The sequence below is a fragment of the Coloeus monedula genome (genome assembly GCF_965178545.1).
Source record: "Coloeus monedula genome assembly, chromosome: 15".
Classification (NCBI taxonomy): Eukaryota; Metazoa; Chordata; class Aves; order Passeriformes; family Corvidae; genus Coloeus; species Coloeus monedula.
This window is the reverse complement of record NC_138795.1, coordinates 8330315-8342996: the sequence shown is the minus strand read 5'-3', so window position 1 is coordinate 8342996 and position 12682 is coordinate 8330315. Positions and strand designations below refer to the sequence as shown.

At 47.3% G+C, this 12682-nt stretch overlaps 1 protein-coding gene across 3 annotated transcripts in view; it reads right to left on the bottom strand.

Moving 5' to 3' along the window:
• Positions 1-1265: 1265 nt before the first annotated feature.
• KLHL3 (kelch like family member 3) overlaps positions 1266-12682 on the bottom strand; it is a 47107-nt gene continuing 35690 nt past the window's right edge. The window contains exons 9-15 of one of the 3 annotated variants that reach the window (XM_082291677.1): positions 10287-10404; positions 9344-9541; positions 8438-8539; positions 5775-5903; positions 2466-2606; positions 2112-2255; positions 1266-1873 (exon numbers count right to left, since the gene is read on the bottom strand). In XM_082291677.1, coding sequence (XP_082147803.1) covers positions 1845-1873; positions 2112-2255; positions 2466-2606; positions 5775-5903; positions 8438-8539; positions 9344-9541; positions 10287-10404 — 861 coding nt within the window. In that variant the 3' untranslated portion in view covers positions 1266-1844. The remainder of the gene's footprint in view (positions 1874-2111; positions 2256-2465; positions 2607-5774; positions 5904-8437; positions 8540-9343; positions 9542-10286; positions 10405-12682) is intronic. The other 2 variants (XM_082291678.1, XM_082291679.1) reach the window with 2 other exon arrangements.

Genomic DNA, 12682 nt, shown 5'->3' with positions numbered 1-12682 from the left:
GCAGACTGTAAAACTCAAAGCAAAAAGTTTAAGGGGTATTATGGAAAAGACTAATTTTTTGTTAATTACTATTTTCAAGACCTCTGAGGTCACATACAGTGGAAGGGCAGACATAAAGAGTAATAATGCCTTTTCTGTAGACAGTTTGCCCTGGTTTGTAAAAGCAAGAACATTGAAAGAGGAGTGGGAGCTACCTCACATTGCCCATGAAGGCCAGCCCCTCTACAGGGCAGTGACACTACACAGGCAGGGGCTGTTTCCCCCACAGTGAACAGGCACCCACCTTACAAGGACTGTGTCAACTCAAACAGCAAAGATTACATATTTATAGAAGTACCCACTCCTCTACAAAAGCAGCACAAGATGGTGTAGCTTAGATCCCTCTGAAATAAATTTTTAAGTGTTTTTCTTTTCTACTGTCAAAAGTCACACAGAGCAGCTCTGTGGAGACAGAAACCAGCATAACAACACTGGACAGCTGCCCACAACGAAAAGCCTCAGCTGATCTACAAGGAGATAACAACAACAACAAAAAAATCAAACAACAAGAAAAAGAGTAGAGAAAATATTTTTCTTCACTAGCTCCCTTTGGCTGGGGAGCTTCTGGGAGCTCACCCCTGTATGCAGAAGCATGTCAGAGCTCATAGGGAGATACAAAAAGGTATTTCAAAGTCAAAAGTCTTCTTAAACAGAAAACTTTAAGGATTTGGTACATAAGCAAGACAGGTCCCTTAAATCTGTATCTAGATTTGTGTATTTTGAATAATCTTGTACGTCCTTCATACTAACAGAGGAATGCTTCCAGTAAGGGCAAGAATAAAATAGCAATTATAGTGACAGTGATTAGTTAATCTCCATGCTCTGGAAGCATTAAAACACTGCAGGTATTCTACTTGGCTCATTAATCCCTGCTTGGGTGACAGAGGGCTCTCGCTGTATGGAATGTCTCTACATTAATGGCACCATAAGGTATTTTTTAACATCTAAATGCTCTATTATGAAATGGCATTGAAATGCTGGACAGAGCTAGAACTGAAGCTTTCAGCACAGCTGAAACGTGTGGGTTGGGAACATTTTCTATTCAAGGAACATCTGTTTCACAGGAGCAATAAACCCCGTGGGAGCAGCATGTGTTGCGTGGGGCTGTGAAGTTTTGTGTGGCTCAGGTGCTGAGACTTCAGCCCCAGGGAAGGCACTGCCCAGCAGGTCCCGTCACGCACAGCACACAGCATTCATGGCAAGTAGAAAAACCACATGGTGTTTATTTCCACAAGCATTTCAGGGATACATACAGCAGTCCAGTGGCATATACAAACGTATGACTGAGACAGCGTCACACTCGAGCCAGACCACCCTGTTCCAGTCCATTTCTGCTGTTTTTTTCTGTTGGAACTCAGAAGTTTCCACTGCCAGTATTAAAGTCCACCCTCCAGGCACAGTAAGTAGTTCAACCAACAATGTGCATGGAGCATCAGTAGCGAAGAAATCCAGAAATGTTCATTTTTACTCACATGCCCAAACGTAGCAGTTTTGTTTCACACAAGAAATTCCATGCCTGCAGTCCAAGCACAGTGTTTATCTCAGGACACATGCCATCGAGAAGAACAGTTGATTGCACCACAGATAACAAGCAACACCTCGTGTCTAGCATGGAACATGTCCCCAGAGGGATTTTCACTTGGCTATGCAATCCACTGCAGAGTGGATGATGCTCGCAACGTATCACTTGTCATGCTAAGACATTAACAGCAATGAGATGGGTCAAGTCAGAGGTCAGTCATCTTCCCAACACCACCTAGCTGGATCCACTTCACTTCTGCTCCTCACATTGGCTTGACCTTGTGTCACAAGGGTTTGTGAATCACAGCCACACCTGTTGTAAGAACAGACAGACACAGTTATGGTAGGAATGTCTCCTGGGTTGCCATGTGGCTACAATCATCCTGCAAAGCCAAAGGCCAGCAATGAGGGAAGTGTCTACCACTTCTGTGAAAGTTTCTTCTACTGAAATCAGCATAAAACATACCAAAAAAGTAAAATTAAAGCTCCAGGGGACACAGCCCTCCAGTTCATGGATGACCCCACTGCTGCCCACCCCCCTGCCTGTTTACCTGCGTAACTCCTCCCTGTGCTCATGCTGGTTGGCAACAATGTCCACTTGTCAGTGCTGGGGTTGTAGTATTCCACCGAGGCCAAATTGCAGGAACCATCATCACCTCCCACCACGTAGAGGAGACCATTCACTGCACACACACCTCAAAGCAGAGCACAGATGGTAAGACATGGGATAACTCATCCCCCACAGCACGCTGCTGCCACATTCCGATTCACTCCCAAGCAGATCCCTCATCTCCCACTTTTATCACTTACAACACTGATCACATCCACCACGAGCACATGAACTGCATTAAAAACCACACACAGACAACTGAGCCAACCACCACAGAAAGGCTTATTGTGCTTACCTGCATTTCTTCTACACATGTTCATGTCTGCTACTTGCTTCCAGGTGTTTGTCCCTGGGTCGTAGACTTCGACACTTTTCCTCACCAAGGGCCCGTCATGGCCCCCAGTGGCGTAGAGCAGCCCGCTGAGCACACCGACACCTGCCGAGCACAGCCAGGTCAGACACAGCACAGGGACAGGGCTGCACGTCCCTGTTCTCCTACTGGGCATGGCTTTAGCCTCTCCAAGGCACTTCCAAAAACATGGGCCACTTGTGCATCAAGATGACCAGGCACGTGGTCAACTCTGCACCCACCCATCCCCTGGCACTACAGCAGCCTGCACAGTAATGCCTGGCAGATGTCCCCTCTCAGGAAGCTGTCAGGCTATCCAAGATCAGCAGTCTAGTCCTCTGCCTTTATTCCATCTCTTTGGATTGACTTGCTCCCTGCCTTCCATCCCACCTTGTTTCCATCTGCCAGGACCCTCTGCTTTTAGCCTGATTCCCCCTTTCAGGACTTTTATTTTTGGTTTTCCTGCTGCCATTGTGCCACATGACTTCATCCCTTGGGTGATCTTCCTCTCCTCAACAACTTACAGCTCCAGCTCTTGAAGCTGCCACTTGGTTCCTCTCCTCCCACTCCCACCCACAAAACCTGGCAGCACTTAGCACAGACAAGGTGCCTCCAATGCCACCTTCTCAGCCATTTTTGAAGGTCCCTGGCTGAATCTCTGTGAATGACAGGGATCTTAAAGCTCCTTCTGCCTAATATTAAGTAAATTAATTAATTAAAATGTTCACCAATCCATGAGAGTTAAAACTTCCAGCAACATATCTTTGTTAATAGATTCAAAGGCCTCTACTAAAATTAACAAGGTGGGATGTTAGTAAAACAGAAACAGATCTGAATCACATCATTTCAACCATGGGCATTAACCAGTGTGCAGGGAGGAGAGGGGCCCTGCCAGCCTGATAGCAACAGGTTTTTGACTCACAGGGATCTTTCCCAGGGATGTTTGGGAAAGGAGAGGACAGGAACAGCTTCTGAGCCAGAGAACAGGCACCACCCAGGCTCAGCAGCTCCATCAGGAACACCCCCATCTGGGGACAGGCCTACCACTGTCACCTCTCCCTTCTCCAGATTATCTTAGCTTGCTACTGCTGGGTTTGGTTTTGGCCAACCATCTCTCACTGTACCAAGACATGCTGAAATCTTAATATGACATTGGGGTTCATGGTTTACCTCTGGCAAACAGATAATTAATCTCTAATGGCCACAAATATCCACCTTACTGGGCCACATCCTTGGGCTGGTTGAGGTACTCCAACGTGCACAACTTGGGAAGAGCAGAACACATCCAAATGTGAGTCCTGGCTCCTGAGCTGTGCCAGGTGTCTCCCAGCTCACTGGGAAATGGAAAGTCATTTAACTGCATCTGAGCCCAGCAGACTGGGTGTGCAGCACCTCTGCATTTGACTGTACTCAGCTGTTAATAAAAAGTTTATACTTTTAAGAAATAATTTAATTAGTAAACTAATTTAAACAAGTAAGAGAGTAAAAGAGTCAGAAACACTCTCAAGCTTTTTCACATGAAACTGCCTCCTCATGCAGTGAGACAGACCGGGCACACAGGGACAGGCCATCCCTGCCAGGAGGTAAAGGGAACCCTCCAGCTGGTTCAGCAAACCCTGGGAGTGTTCAAAAATGTACAGATGTGGCACTTGGGGATGTGGTTTAGCAGCGAACATGGCAGTGGTGGGTTAACAGTTGGACCTGATGATCTTAAACATCTTTTCCAATCTAAAAAATTTTATGATTCTACAAAACCTGGGCAGCACCTGCACATCCCCACAGCCCCAGCGTCTGGATCAGGGTGGCCCCAGGGACTTGGGGACACCTGTCCTCACCCCCACTAGATGTCAGCATGGGGACGGCAGCGCCGAGCACAGTGTCATTTCTGCAGCTGCACGGCAGATTGTGCTGCAGCACCACTGGTGGCCCAGTGGCTCTGGGCAGTCCCCTCCAGTGCCTGCTGGAGGGGCATCTGGGGGACAACCAGAGCCTGAGGAGCTCAGCTTTCAAGTGGGGAATAGAAAACTGCGAAGAAATTTGGCAGGGGAGTACAAGCATTCCTAACAAAGGACTTGCTGCATGGAGAAACACTTGTAAAGCAGAACTCAGAGCAGAGTATTTCCAACAAGGACAACTCACTAAAATCCATCTCACTACAGGCACAAACTTCTTGCTGTTGCAACACACGGCCAACAACAGGAGATACTCATTCTGCTCCCCTGGAAGGCTGCACTGGGCTAGGTTTAGGCATCAAGCAGATACTACAAACCTCTTCAACGGAACTCAAACCAACAGTGTGTCCATATTTGCCTCACCTGGAGCTGCAGAAAAAATACTGGAGTAAGGAAAGAAAGACAGGGTGTAGAGAGCAGGCTCAAACTGCCCAGCTCAAAAGGGAACTCCCACCACAGCTTAACCTGCAGGGTCATTTCAGCCCCAAAGAGCAGCCCCAGGCTTGGCTGCCTGTGGGTAACTGCACAATTTAACATCAGGGAGGACATAATTTAACATTGGCGAGGCACACACTGAGCATTAGGACCAACAGTGACAGATTCCCATTCACCTGAAGATGATTTTAAATGCAATGGATAAGAGCTCTTATCTGTTTCAGAAAGGAACAGTCACAGAGAAGACAAATTGCTACCTGGCCCAAGATCATGTAGGAAATTAGAAACCATCAAGACTAGAATCTAATCCTTTTACAACAGGTTCTTTCCTCTAATCCTCCAGATCACCAACTCTTGCCAACAAAAAATAAACTAAAAGCTAGCTAAGCAGGGGCTATCTGAGATGAATTTTATTATCCTACACGTCACTCAACATGCAGATGTGGTTTGTGTTGCAAAGCACCCACTGGATGCTTGCAGGAAGATCCAAAACGAAAATTCATCTGAGACCCCGCAGTGATAGGAGAGAGGAAGGTGCAGCTTGGCTTTCCCATGCCCAGCTGCGTCTGCAGCTGGCGATTTGGAAAGAGAACTCTTTGCTTACAAGTGAGATGCATCTGTTAGTAGGGCTACTTAGAGATACTGAACATTATTTCATTAATCCAGAAATTAATCTCAATTTGGCAGATTTTGTCAAAGTCAGGAGAGCTGCTGAGAGCTTTCAAGCCATTTTGTTTTTACCCCTCACAGGAAGGGGGGCAAGTAAGAGGCTGCACTTGCAAGCCCAGCAATGCCAAATCCCACTTTTGCATCCTGTCTGTGAGCAGAGAAGGTGGTGCCCATCCCGAGCAGCCGTGGGAGCCGGTACCTGCCCCGCTGCGCCGCGTGCTCATGTCAGCCACGTAGGTCCACTCGTTGGTGGCGGGGTTGTACTGCTCCACCGTGCTAAGGCACTGCCGCGACGCTCCGTCGTAGCCCCCCACGGCGTAGAGCTTCCCTGGAACAGACACAGCCACAGCTCACATTGCAATCAGCCCAGGGGGCACGGATCCTGCAGGAGGGCAGCTCTAGGGACACACCTAAACCTGCTGGGATGTCTGGGGAAAAGCCTAGCAAAGCAATCTGGAGTGGCCTCACACACAGGAGGGACTGTAAAGCTGTTGAACTGTCAGTAACACAAGGATACAACACAACAGCTTCATCAGAAGTCAATGGCCCAGAGAGTTTTCCAAATTATTTGTTGGGCCAGGAGAAGAGGGAATATCAAAGCGTGTTCTGCTGATGGAGAGTTTCCCCCATTCAAGTGTGCTGTCAAAGGCTGTCACTGCACATTAATTACAGCATCACATGAGCAATAAATATGAAACAGCCTCTTACAATAATATAACACCTGCAAAGAAACCTAGACCTGATTTTGAAGAACTTGGGCCAAATCCAAACCCAGCAATGCTGTAAGCACAGCTGAGGCCAGCCTGGTCACTCGTGCCCAGTGATGACAGCACAGGAGACAGACCATGTAGTGTTGTGAGGGTCTCTGGGATATCTGACCCTCCCTGCCTCAATTCACTGAAAGCTGATTAACACACACTTACTGAGACCAGAGAAACACAATCAGGTATCATGGGACTGCATCACACATGAAACAAGGCTGATGCTCTACCGTGTCCTCTGTTCCCAGACCTGCCTGATACTCTTCCCTTGTCCCCCTGTATCATCTACCAGCTTGTTTTGCATTTAGGCAGTAAACTCTCTGGGAAGAAAGAGATTCTTCTTACTAAAGCAGCCAGCACAGCGCATTCTGGTTCAAGTCCAGGTCTCCTAGATGCTACAATAAACAACAATTAATAAAGCTCAACAAATATGTAGAAAAATTCTAACCTAAATTTTTGTACAAAACCCAGAAATAATATCAACTCTCAATCCATGACAGCAGAGCCTGACCATGAATGAGCTGTGCAATTCTTTGCATGCAAGAGTCCCACCAGCAGCTATCTTCAGACTCAGACTTTTGCATCCTCCTGTTTCTGGATGTTTGCAAGGCTCCAAGAAAAGGCTGGCTCTTCTTTTTCTCCCTCAGGCCCACTCATGGCCTTCTTCTACATCTTCCGGTCTCTATGAACATTTCAAACTCTTATTTGTGCTGTTGGTCCTGCCTGGTATTTGTCAATGATTCAGGCAAGAGTGCCAGTCCGAGCAAGACAGGATCAATTTCCCCAGCTGGCATCGATTATTAGGTATTTTCAGTATTCACAGACATCAGATCAATTTTTGTCACATTCAGATGAACCCTGTACATTAACTGCAGGCTGCAGTTTGTTTCATACACCTGTATGATCAGATCTCGTCCCCATCACATGCCTTCATTATTTTTATCATGGACTCCAACATATGCAACACTTATTTGTGCTTTCAAACAAAGCGAAGGAAAAGAATTTAGTGAGTCTCCAGTAGAAAATCCATCCATAGAAATGCATCTCTCAGGTCCATATTTAGTATCTTTCCTGCTTTCAAGCCACTTGAGCAAATTCCAATGACTGACAGCAGACCAGCACTTCCCAAGCATGGGCCAATTCTGAAGGAGATGCTACTTAACTATGCAAATTTAAGTTAATGACCACTATTAATTCTAACTTTATCTCCCTTCTTCTTCTCACATAAACACACTTCGTGTACATTAACATATTCCATGTATTTCCCACTCAACAGGTCAAACCAAATCACTGTAAAGCATTGTTTATACCATTTATAGTAAGGCTCATGCCAACGCTGCACTAATTGGAAAGCGCTACACCATGCTAAGGACAAGTTCAAATAAAGCCTTTCACTTGCTTCAGAATAGATTTTTTAAAGGAAGAAATGGTTCCTACTTAAACATTTCATTCTCCTGAATCCAAACCAAGCGGCTCAGTTCCAGCTCCCTGAAGTTTGGTGCTGACACAGAGGTGCCAGCAGCTGCCACCATCCCCCCAGGCCTCCCACCTTGCTAAGCTGCTGCAGCACCAGCCTTTGCTGTCGTCAGCCCCTGCTCATTTCGGAACCACAGCAGAGTGTGCTGTGCCTGATGTCAATAAACACAGGTTTTAGTATTCCTGCCAAACCACCAGCTTGGGGCTGTGGGACGAGCTCTGCTCCTGTTTCTCTGGCTGAGCAGATTTTCCATGATGGGTATTCCATCCACGCAGTGTCTGCCAGCAGCAACAGCATCCACTGCACAACAGCGCTGGCTTTCACCAGCCAGAAGCAGCCCAGGAAGAATTTGGATTCAAAGAAACCTGCACACACCTAATTGCACTCACAGGAGGCAGGGGCTGGTCTGATACAGGTTTGAGGCTCTTGGAAAGCTACACATGATTTTTCACCAAGATAAAGAGGAGAATGGAAAAAGTTGCAGCAATTACATCATATAAAATCCATCTTTCCCAACTGGTCTAGGGAACAGTTCTTGCCATTCCCTCCTACTGCACTTAGCCATTCAGGCTTCTGTTCGACACAGTAACATTTGCTTGGTGGAAATGGCTGCTATTTTCTTACCCTCCACAACTCCAACTCCAACACTGCTTCTTCTTGTGTTCATGGGAGCCACAAAAAACCACTCATTGGTTTTATAGCTATAGGCCTCAACTGATGCCAGACCTAGTTAAAAAGGGGATACACAGGTTTTCTAATTAAAAAAAAAGAGAAGAAAAAAAGATTGGTGTTGCACTTTCATCTGCCTTCCACCTCCTCCCAAGCCCGTAATTCCCACCATGCTCCTGCAATCCCACTCCCTAATCCCTTGCCTTTCAGGCTGGGACCAGCATGTCAATGCCACTTCTTCAGTGGCTGGAAAAACTGTTACCCCACCACCCCCACCCCGGGACTGCTGCCTCTCCAGTGTGCTGAGGACACCAAAGTGAGCAGAGTCCAAATTCCAAGCCCAAAAGCCTCACGTCCTTCCAAGCATTATAAAATGTCAATGCAAAGGTTTAAAAATTCCCCCAGACCCTGCTGCAATAGTTAGTTCAGGGCTTAAACAAGTGGCAAAGCTTTACAGCAGAGGCAGAGGTGTGAATCTAAACACGCAGCTATGCCAAGATAAATCCCAAGCACACACACCCTGTAAGATGCCTTGCTAGTATTTTATTCATGTTGCTATGAAAAATTTAACTGAAACAAGGACAAATCCCTTTTTAGCCCAGAAAAAAGCATAATCATTCAGAGAATGAGGCTGAAAGAACTGTATCACTGCAGAAAATAACAAGGGTGAGATTCTGTGCAATTACTGACGGGTCAGAACACACACGTGGGTAGTTACAACACGTGCCAAACCCCATTCCTGGCCAGAACCATAGAGGGAAGGGCACAGGAACCTCTCTAAAGCTCTGCAATCTCTGCAGGGCCCCTGAAAACACTTTTTTTTCGGGTCAGGCACTGCCTATTTTTTGCCCAGTCACCTACCAGTGCTGCCATCAAAGCCGCCCACTGCATACAGGAGGTCATTGAGCACAGCGGCGCCCAGGGTGCTGCGTCTCTCCTGCATGCTGGCTATGGATGTCCACTGGTCCTTCACGCCGTCGTACACGTCCACCGTGCGCACCCGCAGCGACCCGTTAAAGCCCCCGACAGCATAGACATTGCCAGCCATGAACACCACACCTGAGAGAACAGGAGAGGGTCTTTATAGCAAACAGTCTGGGAAGTGAGTAGGATCTGTCTAGATCCTGCTCACCTGCAGGCTGTGAAAGGCAGCTGGGAAGAGCAGAACACGGGCAAGGCCTTGGCGTTTTCTACAGGTTAACAGTGTTGAAGTCAAGCATGATAAAACACACGTGTCATATGGGAGGTGACATGCACATAAAAACATGGCAGCATAAGGCACAGATGGAGCTCACACCTAAATGAGTAATTCCGTGAGCCAGAGGGAACACCAAATGGTGAGCCACATTCACAACCCTGTCAGATGTTTTCAGAGGAACACTCCCAACTTAAAGATCTTCTCTCCATCACCCACTCCTCGGCACCAAGAGGGACTGACTCAGCACCTTTGGATTTTTCACTAGGAAGCCAGCAAGAAAAACTGGACCCCTGTGGGCTGCCAAGACAGCAAGGGGGGAGGAGGAGGGGAAACACTGATGGAGAAACAGCCAGGAGAGAGAGATGATGAAGGGAGACAGCGGCTATGGAGAGCTGACACGCAGGAGCAACCCCACCAGAGAGTAGAAAATCCACCTGAAGGGGAAGAGAAGGATGTCTGTAGGGAAAGAAGAGGAAGGAATGGCAAAAATAAAGAGCTGCTTGAGGCCAGGGACATAGAGGAAGGCTAAAGGGAGGACTAAGGACAACCACCCCGTGTTGAAGAGCTGCATTAGGAAAAGAAGGTTGCAGCAAAAGTTCCCATTACCTGCTCTGCATCTCCGCGAGGGAAGCTCAGCAACCTGATCCCACCGCTCCTCCTCAAAATCATAGCACTCCACACTGCGAATGGCTTTGGGCGCCTGCCCACCCACCACAATCATCACCTGCAGAGGGAAGAGAAGAGCTAGAAAACCTCAGACATGACCCTGGGCAGCTGCTCTCTGCAAAGGAACCATCACCACAGCCTGCTCAAGAGCAGCTGCCAAAACGTGCTGGGGCCAGCTAGAAGCCTCTGCAGGGACATTTATTTCAGGTAACTATATTTCAAGGGGAAAAAATTTATCTCCAATTTAATGCATGCTAAATATGGCCACCCCATTTACCCTTCCTCACTGTGTCCAAGGTGGGCAACTTGCCCAATTTCCCCTTGAAATACAAAACCTTTTGGCACCACAGCATACACAAGACTCACTGCAAAAGTATTTTTAAGTTAAGAAGATTCCAGCATAATTTCCACTGGCAGCCCACTGTTTAGTCATTATCTCCACGGTGGTGCTAAAAATAATCAATGCCACTTAGCAAATAAAACGTGACAGCTGTGGTGCCACCTGTGGGGAAGGCGACACTCAGGGAAATCACCAGAACTGTTCCAATGGGGGGGGTCTGGGCTGCTGAAGGATGTGATTTATCAGCTTCATTAAGGCTTTTGGCTGCCACAGGTATTGAAGCAAATTCAGGAATTAAACTCTGAATTCCTTACAGGTAGGGAAGAGCTATGTGATGGTGATCAAGGGCAATCTCAGGAGCACAAGAACCGCTCCGCTGGGTCAGGCTAAGGGTTCATCCAGCCCCAGACTCCACTCCCAGCAACAGCAAGGGGTGGACACTGGTGGGAAAGTGAGAAGACCAGAAGACCTGGGCAGCATGCAGTGTGGTCCTTTCCCAAATCTGCCCTATCTGCTGCCAGAAGATAAACTCCCCACAGCCATGGATGTCAGGGGCCTGCAGCTCTGCACTCGAGGGTGCCCACTGCTCTGAGCCCCAGCTGGGCACTGTGAACCAACACCTGCACAGGCAGCCAGCCCCCAAAACACCTGCACTGACAAGCAGCTGGACCTGCACTTTGTTCAGCACACATTTCATTCAACCTTCCACAGCCACCAAGAGGGAGGATTTGCTGCCCTTATCACAGCAAATCAGCAGGACAAACATTACCCAAGACAATCTGACTTTTACAAGGCCAAGGAGCTAGAAACAAGATACGGGGCTTCAAATATAGATAAAGAGTAGATGGAAAACTGGCTTTAGCCTCTGCAAGGCAGCTGGGAGTAGCTGAGGAGATAAGATCATCACTTGAGGTCACTTGTGTAACAAACTCAACTCCAAGCAGAGTTGCTTTAAAAGTAGAGTGCTAGACAGCAACTTAAAGAATTTGAAGAGCATGGAAATAGTGGCCTGCTTGATCTACGAAGATGAGAACATGATACTAGAAACCAAATTGAGTCTAAAGTAACAGTCTGACTACTGGTTGTGTAACAGTCTCCCACGGCAACCTGCAGGGCTTCACACGATTACAGAATTAAGGGATTTCACAGCAGACAATAATCCCTCATCAGCGGGACCAACAGGCCAGATGAAAGTTTCTCTGTAACAGGATTGCTGAAAGATCATCACCTTCTTCCCTTTCTTCACAGTTCAAAAGAAGGGAGGAGAAACCTGCAGAAGATTTGGGTTTGTACTCATAGGTCATGCTATAAAAGATGTTGAGAAGCTCCGAACTCACTGATTTGCTGTTCCTTTTATCCTTAACTACTTTAGTCCTTGAATAAGGGCCATGTCAGCCCTTCATGATACCCCCAAAGCTGTGTTCTACCAACTTCATCTCAGCAACAGCAGGCAGGAAGGACACTGACACACGCTGCCACATGCTGCAAAACCATGATTTCTCAATGGACAGTCCAGTATCCAAATATCAGAAACAGCACAGATCTCATACACATGCCACAAATCAATCTCATTATCATTCGTGCTTGGAAGAATAACACACTGTGGTTTTGATGTCTTAGAATCTCCAAATGCTTACTAACAACTTCAGTGGCAGTCTTTTGAGAGACATTGTGCCAAACTGTGTTTATCTCTGGGGCACAGGGAAAAGTTCCTGTGGTCATTTTTTTCTCCACTAATAAAGTGGTGGCTGGAGCATCACACACCTGTGGGATAAATGTGGGGAGTAACAGGGATTATTTATTCAGTTGCTGCTTTGAGTCCATTGAAATTCACTTCAGACTTCCTGCCCATGGGGCTGGGTGCTGTTGTTTCCTGCTTTCCTGGCTTCTGATTATGGATACAGGAAACAAAGAGACACCTACTGTGACCCTCCTCAGCAGGGCTCCACAACTCTTACCAGCCAGCAACAACCTCAGCCAGCCCTCCCAACACTCC